The 14532-nt window shown below is 39.1% G+C and overlaps 1 protein-coding gene across 1 annotated transcript in view; it reads right to left on the bottom strand.

The window, feature by feature from the left end:
* The window catches only part of LOC129110685 (E3 ubiquitin-protein ligase HECW1), a 62170-nt gene that overhangs the window by 34557 nt on the left and 13081 nt on the right, over positions 1-14532 (bottom strand). Inside the window, 2 exon segments of the mRNA XM_054622852.1 lie at positions 8736-8905; positions 11518-11593. Of these exon segments, the coding sequence (XP_054478827.1) occupies positions 8736-8905; positions 11518-11593 (246 nt within the window).

Genomic DNA, 14532 nt, shown 5'->3' with positions numbered 1-14532 from the left:
TTTAGGACTCACCAGGGCCTTTACTTAAAAAAAGAACAAAACTTAAATTGAATCTGAAACGGATGTTACAGATAAAAAGAAAAAAAATCCACAATTTTACTCCAACTTGCACATTTGAGAATAAAAGCTGTATATCTTATTTCTTTGGAATAAAAAAATGCTCTTACGTTGCTTATACACTTCTTTTATGTGCTTAACTTTCATAACGGATTGCAGATGTGTTTTGAAATCATCGTTGTTCATAATGAAAAGGATTGTATTTAAAGAAATATTAATTATTTAACAAGGGGTTATTTTAGCTCACCAGTTGTAGGTGCTGCTTCCTTGAAAGATATCATCTCCACATGCATTTTTAATAAGATACAACATGTTCCTTTCTTTCTTTAGTTTGCACGCAAACGACAGGAAGAACATTTGATCAATTCCCCCAATCTATTTTTTCTGGTCCTCCTCTACCAGCGGTTCTCTTTATACTCATATTCCATCTTGCCCCGCCTTAACCTATGTGTGTCTATTCTCAGACACACATATTTGATTGAGACTGTGTGTGTGTGTGTGTGTGTGTGTGTGTGTGTGTGTGTGTGTGTGTGTGTGTGTGTGTGTGTGTGTGTGTGTGTGTATTAGCAGTGGCAGCTACAGTAGATTTCAGCTGCTGTCCTCTGCTGACCTTCATCCAGCTTTACAGTCAGTGACTCTGTATGTATCATATCAGCTGTAAATAAGTGCTCCTCCACGTCCTGTGATATTTCATGTTTAATCCCAGTGCAGGAAGACCGATGAAAAAAAGATACAAGGAAAGGGTTAGGCCGAGAACTGAGAATATGATGAGGAAATGAGCGCAATGAGACATGCAGCTAAGAAGACAGAAAAAAGGAGAAGAGAAGGGAAGGAAAGGCTGGGGTTGGGAGAATCAGTGTGCAGGGTGATAAAGGAGGACGATGAAAAGGGAGTCAGAGTGAATAATTTACAAGATGAGCCAGGAGAAAGCAGACGGAGCAAAAGTGTGTTTGTGAGTGGAGGATGCGGGACCAACTCAATAAAGAGGGTGAGAGAGAGAGAGGAAATGGGAGGGGAAGGAGTGTGTGCTGTTGCAGCAGCGCAGTACCATGTTAATCTCTAGGAAGAGGAGTGAAATGAAGCTGGCGAGGACCAGAGGATGGGGGGGAGAAAGGGGAGTTTAGTCTGTGTGATAAAAGACAAACGTTCCCACTCACAAATGCTGAAATGACGGTACAGAACATAAACAATATAAGAGCCCAATATGATCAGAATCCTAAAAAAAAATGTTTAACTGTCCAACAATGCTGTAAACAGAGAGAGAAATAGAGCTGAAACAAGTGGGTTCAATAACCACAGATATAGTCCCTGTACACAATTTAATGGTCACATTTTTCAAAAGCTTTCTTTAATGTATTTTATGTTTTTAATCCAGGCCTTATTTTACATGAAATTAGAGAATAACATTTATTACTTATTTATAATTCATCCAGTTCAATTTGAAATCTGCCAATGAATACTGTTTAGGTATTATTCAATTGGACTTTCTTTATTTGATCAGATGTTGACTACAAACAGACGTTAATACAACTGCTGCACTAAATCATAGCCAAAAAGTTAGACAATATTGTGATGTCCTGAACCTTTGCAGGAGGAAATTCTCTCTAACTGGACCTCGTTGAATTTTAATTGAATACCCCTGTTGTACTGTCTTGTATGCTTAGAGGTACAGAGCACTATTTCATTAGCATGACATCTGACATGGAACTATAAGGTCGTACAGCCAATAAAGCTGGAAGAAAAAGTCGATGTGGGAATAAAACAGAGCCGTCAGTGTATTATAGCTCATTAGCCTGGATTCCTTTCTGACCTCACATTACAGGAAACAGGACTTCATTCAAAATGTTGATGCTGCTGAGTGAGAGATACAAGAGCCAGGAGAGGGACTTCAGCTACAGCAGCTGGCTCCTGATGTATTACAGGGTGAACATACAGTGATCTCAGTTCTCCTGCTCTACTGTAGCTATCCAAGCCACGGCCTGTTGTGAGAAAAGATGCTGTTTATCTCTCATGCAACTAGGTATGATGATGGGACTTCATTTCAGCACCACAGGGCATCCATACCGCAGTAGGAGCTATAGCGTGGCACAGCATCAGCTTTCTGCCTCTCTCCACATCAAAGGCATTGATCCTTACAGAGTCACTAAGGTCATTTCATTGGGTTGTACACTGGCCTTGCAATTTTACTATTACATTTAGGTCATGCACGTACTCAAATACTGTGAATATTTGCTCTGTGTATTTACTGGGCTTGTCTGCCAACATTACGGCTCTCTTTGCACACATATGTTGTATGTATATTGTACGTATGATCCTTTAAACAGAGCCTTCCCTGGCAAACTAAGCTGTATATAGTTTTTGCAGATTACTTACAGGGCGTCGACATTTGGAACGCGCACCCTTTCGGAGGGCGTACCAGTTCGGAATGGGCCGATTGTGTCAAGTAGGTCTAGCTGAGGGTGCACAGTACTACAGGACACTACTAGATGATATGTCCTTAAACAGTCACAGTTTGGTTAGGTTAAAAATACTGGGTTAGGTTTTAGTTGATCGTAGGAACCAAGCTCCCGACTCTGGACACAGTACATGCTAGCCGTCTACACAAGAAGGCTAGCAACATCAGCAAGGACCCAACCCACCCAGGTCACAGTCTGTTTGTCTCCCTGCCATCGGGGAGAAGGTACAAAACAATAAAAACCCGCACAAACAGACTGAGGAACAGCTTCTTCCCCAGAGCTGTGGCCTCCATCATCCCCCCCCACACACCCACCCAACCACACACCCCTGTAGCTGCAACTCAGTCCTAAACAGCTAGCACCACCCCCGCCAAACACTTCACTTCATACTCTGTTTGCACTACCAACAAATGTTTACACTGAACAAATGTTTACACTGCACTGTTTGCACAATTTTTAAATGCTGTACACAGTAACGTTTTTTTATTCCTTTTGTATATTTCTATCTTGTACATTGTTGTTATTACTATTATTATTACTACACTGCTGCGGGCTAGCTGAGAGCTGCCAAACGGAATTTCGTTGTATCACTACAATGACAATAAAACCTCTTTATCTTTATCTATTTGGTTAGCATTAGGCACAAACACTACTTGGTTTGGTGTTAGAATAAGTGCATCAATCCTGGTAGTTATCTAAAGGGGTGAGTCATGTAGCATGCAAGACTGCAGTTAGACCCTTCTCCATCGCTTAGATCCCGGTCTTACTGCTTGCAGCCATGTCGGGGAGTGTGTCCATTATGAGTGTGTTATAGTTTGGAACACATGCCCTTTTGGAGCAGGCCTATTATTATACCGTGGTATGGCTGCTTGCAGTGTTGTGTAGAAGGGCTCAGTGCTTGTTGACTCCAGGGAAGTGGAGAAGAGTTTGATGGTAATGTTAATACCTTGCTTTATGGTTAGATTGTATAATGTTTACAAGTACTTACAACTACTTTCTACTAATATTTCATCTTTTCTTCAGCTATCTGATCAAATAGAGTCAAATGTATTGCTATCTCATGTCTTCTTTTTGCTGTTCTGACTTCAACACAAAAATAGAATTCTTTGTACACATGTACTTGTTAAATAAAGTCTGATACAGATTCTGATGGTGTAATGTTGATAATCCTCTTTGTTATTAAATTTCACAATAGTCTTGAGATTTAATTTGCTCATGGATAGTTAGTATTACAACTAAGGTTATAATGATGAGGGAGTTAAGATGTTAACTGTGGACTCCTGAACTTAGTATGAGTATAGAAATAGTATTTCAATTGAGTATTACAGACTATATGTCATGTCCTAATTAAAAAGCTTCTTTTAAATCTTCTTGACTAGGGAAGAGTTAAACTCTGCTGATCATCATCATCAACAGCCAATTATGAAACCTTTTTAGATCCAGCACACTAGAAGTAAATTACATTAATTATTTATACTGCATGATACTGCTATTTATAGAATATATACAGTGGGTAAAACAAGTATTGAACACGTCACCATTTTTCTAAAGGTGCTATTGACATGACATTTTCACCAGATGTCGGTAACAACCCAAGTAATCCATACATACAAAGAAAACCAAACAAATAAGTTCAAAAATTAAGTTTTGTGTAATAAAATGGAATGACAGGGAAAAAGTATTGAACACGCTTACTGAAATTTATTTAATACTTCGTACAAAAGCCTTTGTTGGTAGTGACAGCTTCAAGACGCCTCCTGTATGGAGAAACTAGTCGCATGCATTGCTCAGGTGTGATTTTGGCCCATTCTTCCACACAAACAGTCTTCAAATCTTGAAGGTTCCGTGGGCCTCTTCTATGAACTCTGATCTTTAGTTCTTTCCATAGATTTTCTATTGGCTTCAAGTCAGGTGATTGGCTGGGCCATTCTAGCAGCTTTATTTTCTTTCTCTGAAACCAATTGAGAGTTTCCTTGGCTGTGTGTTTGGGATCATTGTCTTGCTGAAATGTCCACCCTCGTTTCATCTTCATCATCCTGGTAGATGGTAGCAGATTTTTATCAAGAATGTACATTATTCCATTCATCCTTCCTTCAATTATATGAAGTTTGCCAGTGCCGTATGCTGAAAAACAGCCCCACACCATGATGTTCCCACCTCCAAACTTCACTGTTGGTATGGTGTTTTTGGGGTGATGTGCAGTGCCATTTGACCTCCAAACATGGTGTGTATTATGGCATCCAAAGAGTTCAATTTTGGTCTCATCTGACCAGACTATATTCTCCCAGTATTTCACAGGCTTGTCTAAATGTTGTGCAGCAAACTTTAAACAAGCTTCAACATGCTTTTTCTTCAGTAATGGAGTCTTGCGTGGTGAGCGTGCATACAGGCCACGGCCGTTGAGTGCATTACTTATTGTTCCAGGTCTTTCTGGAGCTCTTCACAAGTGGTCCTTGGCTCTTCTGATTATTCTTTTCACTCCTCTGTCAGAACTCTTGCGAGGAGCACCTGGTCGTGGCCGGTATATGGTGAATGATGTTCTTTCCACTTCCGGATTATGGCCCGAACAGTGCTCACCGGAACATTCAGAAGTTTAGAAATCCTTCTGTAACCAATGCCATCAGTATGTTTTGCAACAATAAGGTTGCGAAGGTCTTCAGAGAGCTCTTTGCTTTTACCCATCATGAGATGTTTCTTGTGTGACACCTTGGTAATGAGACACCTTTTTATAGGCCATCAGTTAGGACTGAACCAGCTGATATTAATTTGCACTGACAAGGGGCAGGATTGCTTTCTAATTACTGATAGATTTCAGCTGGTGTCTTGGCTTTCCATGCCTTTTTGCACCTCCCTTTCTTCATGTGTTCAATACTTTTTCCCTGTGTCATACCATTTTATTACACAAAACTTAATTTCTGAATTTATTTGTTTGGTTTTATTTGTATGTATGGATTACTTGGGTTGTTACCGACATCTGGTAAAAATGTCATGTCAATAGCACCTTTAGAAATATATTTACTAAGAAAAATGGTGACGTGTTCAATACTTATTTTACCCGCTATATATATATATATATATCAACAATCATTAGGATTATTATCCTGATGGCTTTCAGGATATTAAGCATTGTTCCCACTGGAATTTGTTTAATCCACACAGGAATTTGAAACTGACTGCTCCTACTCTTAGATTTAGATTTCATTTAATTAGGTATATACTTTTCTTTGTGCATTTTTGATTCAATAATTTCCTTTATTTAGATTTTTTTCTCTTTTAGTTTTAGTTATTTTTGATACTGTTCTCAAATACAATAATTTTTTTGGTGACGTGTTCAATACTTATTTTACCCGCTGTATATATATATAGAATATATAAATGATATGAGGGGCTGCACGGTGGTGTAGTGGTTAGCACTGTCACTGTGGGGTTCAATTCCCGGGCTGGACAACCTTCTGTGTGGAGTTTGCATGTTCTCCCCGTGTCAGCGTGGGTTCTCTCCGGGTTCTCCGGCTTCCTCCCACAGTCCAAAGACATGCAGCTTGCATTGAAGACTCTAAATTGCCCGTAGGTGTGGATGTGAGTGTGAATGGTTGTTTGTCTCTATATGTCAGCCCTGCGACAGACTGGCGACCTGTCCAGGGTGTACCCTGCCTTCGCCCATTGACAGCTGAGATAGGCTCCAGCACCCCTGCGACCCTTAACTGGATAAGCAGGTTACGGAAAATGGATGGATGGATAAATGATATGGTAATTTCTTCCAGATCCATTGTTGTGACGGTTTATTAGTTGATCGTCTTATATAATGGTGAAGAATTGTCCCTTAAAGCTGCACAGTGCTGGGCTGCAGTATGGAAAGTGTGCCGACTGAGCTAGCATGCAATGGAGACCCATTAGAGTTATACAGCACATTACTGCCAAGCAAGCCGAGCTCCACTCAACATGAGAGCTGCTTGGAAAGGGAGAGTGGCTTTGAGCTGAGTGGATGCTTCCAAGAGAGACGCTGCTTTAAACCAGTGGATGGAGTCTCCTGAGGGACATAATTAAAGGAAGAGACTGTGCTGGAGAGCATTCTGAGACAGAAACGGCATTCGGACAGAAAACAGCTCCATATTACGCACAAAACAATGACACACTTAATGAATTACAGCCGCTGAAAGCATCATGATGCAAACATTTCCGTTCTGATAGCAATAATCCATATGGCAAAGTATAAATAGACTTTTTCGTTTCAGTGTAGAGGAATAGGAATCATTGCAGTTCCTAGAACCCTGGTCCAACGCTGGTTAAACTGAAATCATGTACAATTCTATTGAATTTGGTTTTAGTCATTTATAAAAAAGAAAAAGAAAAAAAGCCAAACATAGAGGCATGAATTACAGCAACCCTCAGTGACACTAATTATGATGTACTGCCAAGTTTGGAGAAACACTTTATTAGGTTACATGACAGGAGCTATTAATGTTATTACTCGCCTTAAAAGCCATTATCATGACGCTGGGGCCTCAAACTATGAACCATTAGCTTTAAGCAGAAATATTTTCAAGAATGGTGGACATGATGAGTGAAATAAAGTGGTAGTGACACAGGAGTGAAGGGCATTAAAATAGCTTCATCATAATAATAATAATAATACCCACAGGAAGGCTGACCATATCTATATCAGCATAAGTTTAGTTATGAGTGCACAAGTATTCTGAATATTGAAGTTTTAAGTCCAAATGTCTCAAAACGTTAATTCTTTGTATTTGAAATAGGGCATGACAGTTGCAGTTTAGGTTAAAGCACTTCAGTAGTTGGACTGACAGCTGAGGTTGAATTATCCATTCATGTTTGTTCCTGCATTAAAATTTGCGACTAGCAGGCGTTTAAGAGTGGCAAGTGTAGTTAGCATCTTTGATTTGTTCATGTTGTTTGTTAGCTTGTTAGCTTGTAGCTGTAACTTGTAACACAGCGTGGCTTTTTTTAAATATATAATGGTGAATATATAATATATAATGTATGATATATAATATATAATATATAATATAATGGTCATTCTTTGGCAGATAGTGGAAGGAAGATCCAGGGTCCGCTTTACATCTAAAAACTGCACGCACTGCACACAATGCTAATGCTAAACCTCACTCTCTAATGCTAATATCTGACTCAGCGAATCTCGCTTTCCTGTTTTATGTTTGAATCTCAGATTTCAGTGAAGTGCACTGACATGTCCCCCATTTCAGAAAAGGAATGTAAAAACTCCTCTAATGACATTTATCACAAACAGAGCTCAGTATATCCAAAGTCAGATATTCTAGGCAACATCAACATGGCGAAAACAAACAGTTTTTTTTTTTTTTTTTTTTTTAGTAAAGGGGATCTTATTTTTGGGATTGAAATTTGGTATTTTGGGTGCTCTGGAAAATGAAATCTGGCAGGAAACCGGTAAACACAGACTCTTTTTGTGCATGTGAGTCACTTGATGATACATAAAGCACTCAATAAAGTTTGAATAGATGAAATGAATTGTAATAGTAAACACCATCCCCTGAAACAATTAAATAAAGAAGACATATGCATGGTTTTCATGTATTGATGAAATATTTTATGCCTTTGGCAAAGCTTTTAGTCACACTACATTTGTATTTTGTAAGTCATTCCTCATAAAGTATATCAAATGTTAATATTACTTTTAGCCTATTTCCATTAAACTGCACCATCCACAACAGGATTGACTGCCGATGGACTTTTCCAGAAACGTACCATTTTCCAAGAAAAAGTCTCTAAATGAGAAAATCAATTGGCTGATCTTGTTTTCTACATTGCAAACATGATTTTCATGGATTACATTGATCCTCTCGCCCAGCTGCTGAAACCAAAGCAGCACCTAATCCTCCTTTTTCTGTGTTCTACAATCTGTTGTACTGGCTTTAAAATAGAAACTTGACATTTTCCCACCTTCAGAAGTCATTTAAAGTGCCAGTGTGAAGCATTTTCCGGAGATCTATTTGCAGAAATGGAATATATTATTTATAACTATGTTTTCATTAGTGTGTAATTACCTCAAACTTGTGTTCTTAGCTTAGAATGAGCGGTTCACAGGGTCTGCTGCTCTGCACTGGCATGTTTCTACAGTCGGTAAAGTGAGAAGGCATGTACTGCTCTGTGTGTGTGTGTGTGTGTGTGTGTGTGTGTGTGTGTGTGTGTGTGTGTGTGTGTGTGTGTGTGTGTGTGTATACGTACCTCTGTGCTCCACTGTGGGTTGACCGTGTTGCAGACCACTCTGGAGCGTTTCTCCTGGCCGTGGTGCGGCAGCGAGGGGAAGATGCTGTGCTTCCCGGGCTGGATGGAAAGCTTCAGGTAAGGGTCAGGATTGAAGAACATCCCCTTCTTCAAACCAACCGCCTGCAGGTCTGAAAGAGGCCGACATGGAAGCAAAGACGGAGAGGGTTACCGAATCACACATAACAATATGTTTCTGTTCTGACAGAAAACTCTGCCCCCGGTTCAGATCACACACAGTAGGTCATGGTGACCTGTAGGGTTTAGCTCTGAGATAAAACGGCACTATTCTTGAGACAGTGGGATTATGTTTAGGCTGAGTAACAACATCTCAAGTCATTCTTTTTCTTTTTAAAATCTTAGAAACTCATGAGGACCATGGACGCCAAATGATCAATTACTTTTACATGTGGAAAACTTTGTGAAAGTTGTTCTTTAAGATGAAAAACTGGTAACAAAAAGATAAACACTTTCATTTCATTCAGATTGACATGGCATAAAAACTTGATTCTATTTTAGAATGGATCACAGCAGCCGCAAAAGACAAAATGGGGCCAGGTGTAAAAGGACACATTGACATGGACCGAGGAGCCGGGATCAAACCACAGTTGTTCTGATTGGGCCTCTGAGCCACTGACAGTATGCAGATAAGGCTGTTGTGTGTGGTTGCATATTATTGAAATAAAACTTGTGAAAAAAATTATCAGAGAAATTCAACTTGCGTTATTATTGTCTTTTTTGTGATTTATGCCATCCTAGCATTTTTTAATTTTCACTACTTCTCGCCGTGATTGTGCTGTTTCCAAGGAGGTGAAGGATGTTGTATAATATGGCAGGGAAAAAATTAGGCCACAGTGAATAAAATGTGAGCAAACACCCCCTGGAACTACTTCTGGTTCAGAGGGTTGAGAATACCATGGGCTTTTCTTTTCATAGAGAAGATTATGGAAATATACCATTGTAAGTGAAGGACATCATAACAGGTCAATACAGACATATATATATATATATATATATATATATATATATATATATATATATATATATATATATATGTGTGTGTGTGTCATTATTAATGAATGCATTGTTGTGGAGTATAGGTGTGTCTAAAGGGGAGATGAACTTGCTGTAATATCCCCTTTGTGTTTTTGAACATGTGTCAAGGTTCTTTTGTCTTAAGGAATTAAATTGACTTTTTAAGTGCTTTGTGCATGATGTGGGTAGTAAAGATAGCCAGAGTGGGATCCTCTCACCTAACCTAAGGTGATATGTGATGTAAGAGCACATGATAGGAGACAAGAAACAGATTAACAGGTTAATGGACTCATTCCTGCTACGCTCTAATAGGGACATGAGATTTAAGTCCAAAACCCACCAAAGTTTCTCCGTAGTGATTTGGTATCACATTTAAATTAACCAGCATGTCAGGGTCTAACTCTCTGAACCCCAAGCTGTTTCCGGGCCTTTTTTGCTCCTGTCACATTTTTCTCTCTGTGGCCTTGATTTTCACTGCAATAGAAAAGTCCCGCACCTCTATGGAAACAAAACAACCATGCTTAGAAGAGGAGAGAACTCAAACATGTCTTTTGTGCAGTATAAGACAGATACAATGCCATAAATCATAGAAAAGAAAAAACGTAATGTACATTTTTTTGATAATTTATTTTACAAAAATTGGCAAACAATGGAATCTATATATTCAACATTTTCCAAGTGTCAACAAGTGTTACCAATGTTATAAAAAAAAGGAAGCTCTAAGTGCTATATATATTGACATCTTTACAACCTCTTCTTACAGCCTCTCCTCTCCTCAAGCGTTGGTCAAACATGATGTGTTTGAGGACCGTTGGAAACATGTTAATCTGAAGATTATTCGTTTTTAAAGCGTCAGGTTATGATGAACGGTGTAGATTTAGCGATTCGTGTTGTGCACGCAGGCAATACCGCTTTGCCAAAATGAGTCAGTTATATTAAAAATAAATAATGCAGATGACAGAAATAGGTTTACATGTAAACTCATGTTAATCTTACGTATATGTGGTTTGAAGAGGCTGAGAAATAACATATTTTGCATTGGGAATCTGGAGAATATGCACAGCTCCTACAGGAAATCTATCACATTCACATTCAGCCTAATATTGTTTTGTGCTCATTAATGACTGTATGTTCAAGGAGTTTTCGTGATCGTGGTGATATACAAAAAAATGTAAAACCTCTTTTAATGACTTTTAATGTTTTATATTGTCATTGACCGACGACTCTCTACTCCTCTTAACAACTACCGCCTCAGCAGCAAACAGCATTCCACTTGGATAAAAATAAGGCAGCCTAGTCTGTTTAAGGCCTCAGTTTGGCTTTTTTCGTGGCTCGAAAAACCACAGAAAAGTTTGGTCTCATTTTGAACCAGGGCATCGGCAGATTAATTTAACATCAAATATGTTATAATCAACTAAAGTTAAGCAGGATGCAGGATGAACAATTCCCTGTTTTTGTTTTCTTTGCGGCCATCTTGACTTTAAGGTAGTCTGAAGAGATTAATCAACTTTCTTAGTCAGTTGGGCTGGCATTGATTTGAGCAAACTACTGCCTTTAGGGAGACAACAGACATTACTAGAGAGAGCTGCAGGTCAGAGGAGGGTCACGTGAGGGAACAGTGGATGAAAACAGTGATTGGAAGCCTTTGAATGTGGAGGTACAGTAATACAGGAATGGATGGAAAGAGAAAGAGTCTTTGGGATCCTACCTGACAAGGAAAAGTTAATGAGCCTCCTGTTGCCCAGTCCATGGTTGACTTCAGGACTAACCACTGGCTTTAATACCTGAGGAAACAGACAGAAGAAGACTTAAGAACTGTCCTTACATGATAAGAACATGAAAACAAACTTTAATGATGCCCCGTGAGGAAAGTGGGTCACTGCAGCTAAATAACGTAGTAAAAGTCATAAGTAACAGTACACAAGTAAAGAAAGAGTACAGTAAAGTAAGAGTAAAAACCAATAGCGATTAATACAAAATGTAAACAAATATATTTATGATAGATTTATATAGTACAAAACTGACAATGTGCAAGCTGTTTTCATTCCAAAAAACAAAGATGTCAGACAGGACATACAATTGAAATCATGTGAGATCTGACACCTTTGTGAGATGAGATGAGGTGGACAAGACGTCCAACCTCATCTCATCTCTTCCCTTTGCTAAAGCTCTGTTTTCAGGCAGCCTGACAGCGTCCTGCGATCAATACTCTGTCTTCATTATCCTAACATTGATCCCACAGCCAGGAAGGGGAGGAGCATGGGGGATGGGAGGGAGACAGACGAGCTGATGGAGGGAGGAGGAAGTGGAGGAAAGCGTGAGCACCGCTGTGATGCTTCAGCTCCACGGTGCAGTGGAAAGGTTTCGGGTGATTTTCCTTAAGAAGTGAACCCAGTCAAATACGAGCAGGCAAAAAGACGAAAATTATGGCCAAGCTCTCTGAGTGGTTACCGAAATATATAATAAAGACACAGGGACAGTCATATTGTTGAGTTTCACAAATTCTGGAATCTTCCATCTGGATTTTTTTTAACCTCTGTAAGCACAGACATTTTGTGATGTAACTAAAATAAGACTTAAGGTGCAGTGTGTAGGATTTGGTGGCATCTAGCAGTGAAGTAGCAGATTGCAACCAGCTGAAACTCCTCCTGTGAGCCCAGCATGTGGGAGAACTACACATTAACATTTGAAAATGTTAATGGCCTTTTCTAGAGCCAGAGTTTGGTTTGTCCATTCTGGTCTACTGTAGAAAGATGGCGGCCGAGACCATGAAGAAGACCCGCTTCATGTCTGGACATAAACAGCTCATTCTATTGTAACAAAGTTATTTTCAGGGGATTATACACTGACGAAACATAGTTATGAATAATGTAATACATTTCTTCCAACAGACCCCCCTAAATGCTACACACTGGACCTTTAAGGCTTTAAAGCAAAGATAATAGATGGCCTTAAGATAGAGTTAAATGAAATGTCAGGATGTTACTGAAACCAAAAAGGTTTATCAGTTTAGTATTAATTGTTTGTATTGTTTTAGACAACACTGAATGAATCCTAATTGTTTTGAGAATATTGGCCCTCATTCACCAGCATTTAATTCATTTTCTTCCTTAATTAGTTTGGAGGGAAGACCTTTTCACACCACAGACAAAAATGAAAAGACAAAATGAAAATGCAGAATATTCTTTGAAGATTGTTTCGTGTTCGTCCTTCACATCAAGACTGACAAAAACATTTGTGTTCCATACATTCCACCAAAGATACTTATCTTATATAGTATAGGTTGTATAGTACTCTCACAACTATGTGTCATTTCTATCATGTATAATGTCCACAGCCTAAGGTCAGTTAATGCCCTTGCAAATGAATGATTCTCTATGTGATGCCATGACAACAAAGTATGTTTACCTTTCTTTTGTCGATTTATTGCCATGACTGCTGTGCGACCAAATGGATCAAATTAATCAATATTCCTTATGTTGTGTGATGGTAGGAACAGTATTATGTCCCTCAACATCCGGGAAAATCTATTGATCGCGTGATCAGAAGTCACTATCTTATTAATTGCTTGGTTTTTAAACGGCATCCGAAATACGCAGAAAATGAAAAAGCTAGAGAAATAAAAACACAACCCACAAGTTAAGGATTATGGGTGAAAAGGCCCATGAAGACAGATTGGTTCAAATTTTATAGTTGATGAGCAATATTGGTAAATGGTAACTGGACTTGCAAAAACTTTACGAGTCCACAGCCATGCTAACAGCCTAAGGCTGTAGAGGCACGACTATGCTTAGCTTAATGCTAATATCAACATGCTAACATACTCACAATGCTGAACAGATTTTGTGACCATGGTCACCAAACTTCATTTAGCATGTTATCATGTTAGCAAATGCTAATTAGCAATAAGCACAAAGTACAGCTGAGACTTAATTTCGGTATTAAATAAAAGTAGTGCTAAAGTTGGAGGTGAAGTAAGGAAATATTCTTATCTAATAGCGTCTATATACAGTCTTCTGATAACACTGTCCACTCAGTTCAACATCAAGGCAAAAGCGGGGGGGAAATAGAGACAGTTCAGGAAGTATCTGTAAACAAGCAATGTGTCACAGTCTTTCAAAATACAGAAAACTATTCCTCAAACTAGTCTGTATGAGCTCTGAATGCTTATGCAACTGGCTGGGAACAAAAATAACGTAAAAAAAAAACTAACAGTGGAAACAAAAAGAAACAGGGATAAAGGAAATGACAGATGTTCGGACCAATTAGTTTTAATGAGATGCTAATCTGCCTTTCTGAGTACAGTCAGCCAGCACGTGTCTCCTCAATGATTCTAATCTCACAGATAAACCACATGACATCTCCATCCCATCTGCAACACACTTTATATAATATACTATCCTACTGCAGCAAAGAGGAGAACAACCAGATATACAAGGAACAGTATGTAGAATTCATGGGCGTCCTTTAAGTGTTGCAAAGATCTTGATATAAGAGGAGAGAGACAGACCAGTCTGAAAGTGACAGCCTGCATGTACAAAGTGGGTGCACATCTGACACCCTCAGATACACCGAGGCTCATACCTCTGGGTGAGTGTGTGTGAGATGTTTTAATATCTCCCAGTGGCTTTTAAGACAGAGAGGCTGAGTGATCTAACTGAGTTAGAGTGGGTTAACAGAGACACACGGTGGTGTAGACGAGGTTCTATCAGCTCAGTGGTGA

The sequence above is a fragment of the Anoplopoma fimbria genome, chromosome 21 (genome assembly GCF_027596085.1).
Source record: "Anoplopoma fimbria isolate UVic2021 breed Golden Eagle Sablefish chromosome 21, Afim_UVic_2022, whole genome shotgun sequence".
Lineage (NCBI taxonomy): Eukaryota > Metazoa > Chordata > Actinopteri > Perciformes > Anoplopomatidae > Anoplopoma > Anoplopoma fimbria.
Note: the sequence above shows the minus strand (reverse complement) of the source record. Positions and strands in the feature narration are given on the sequence as shown.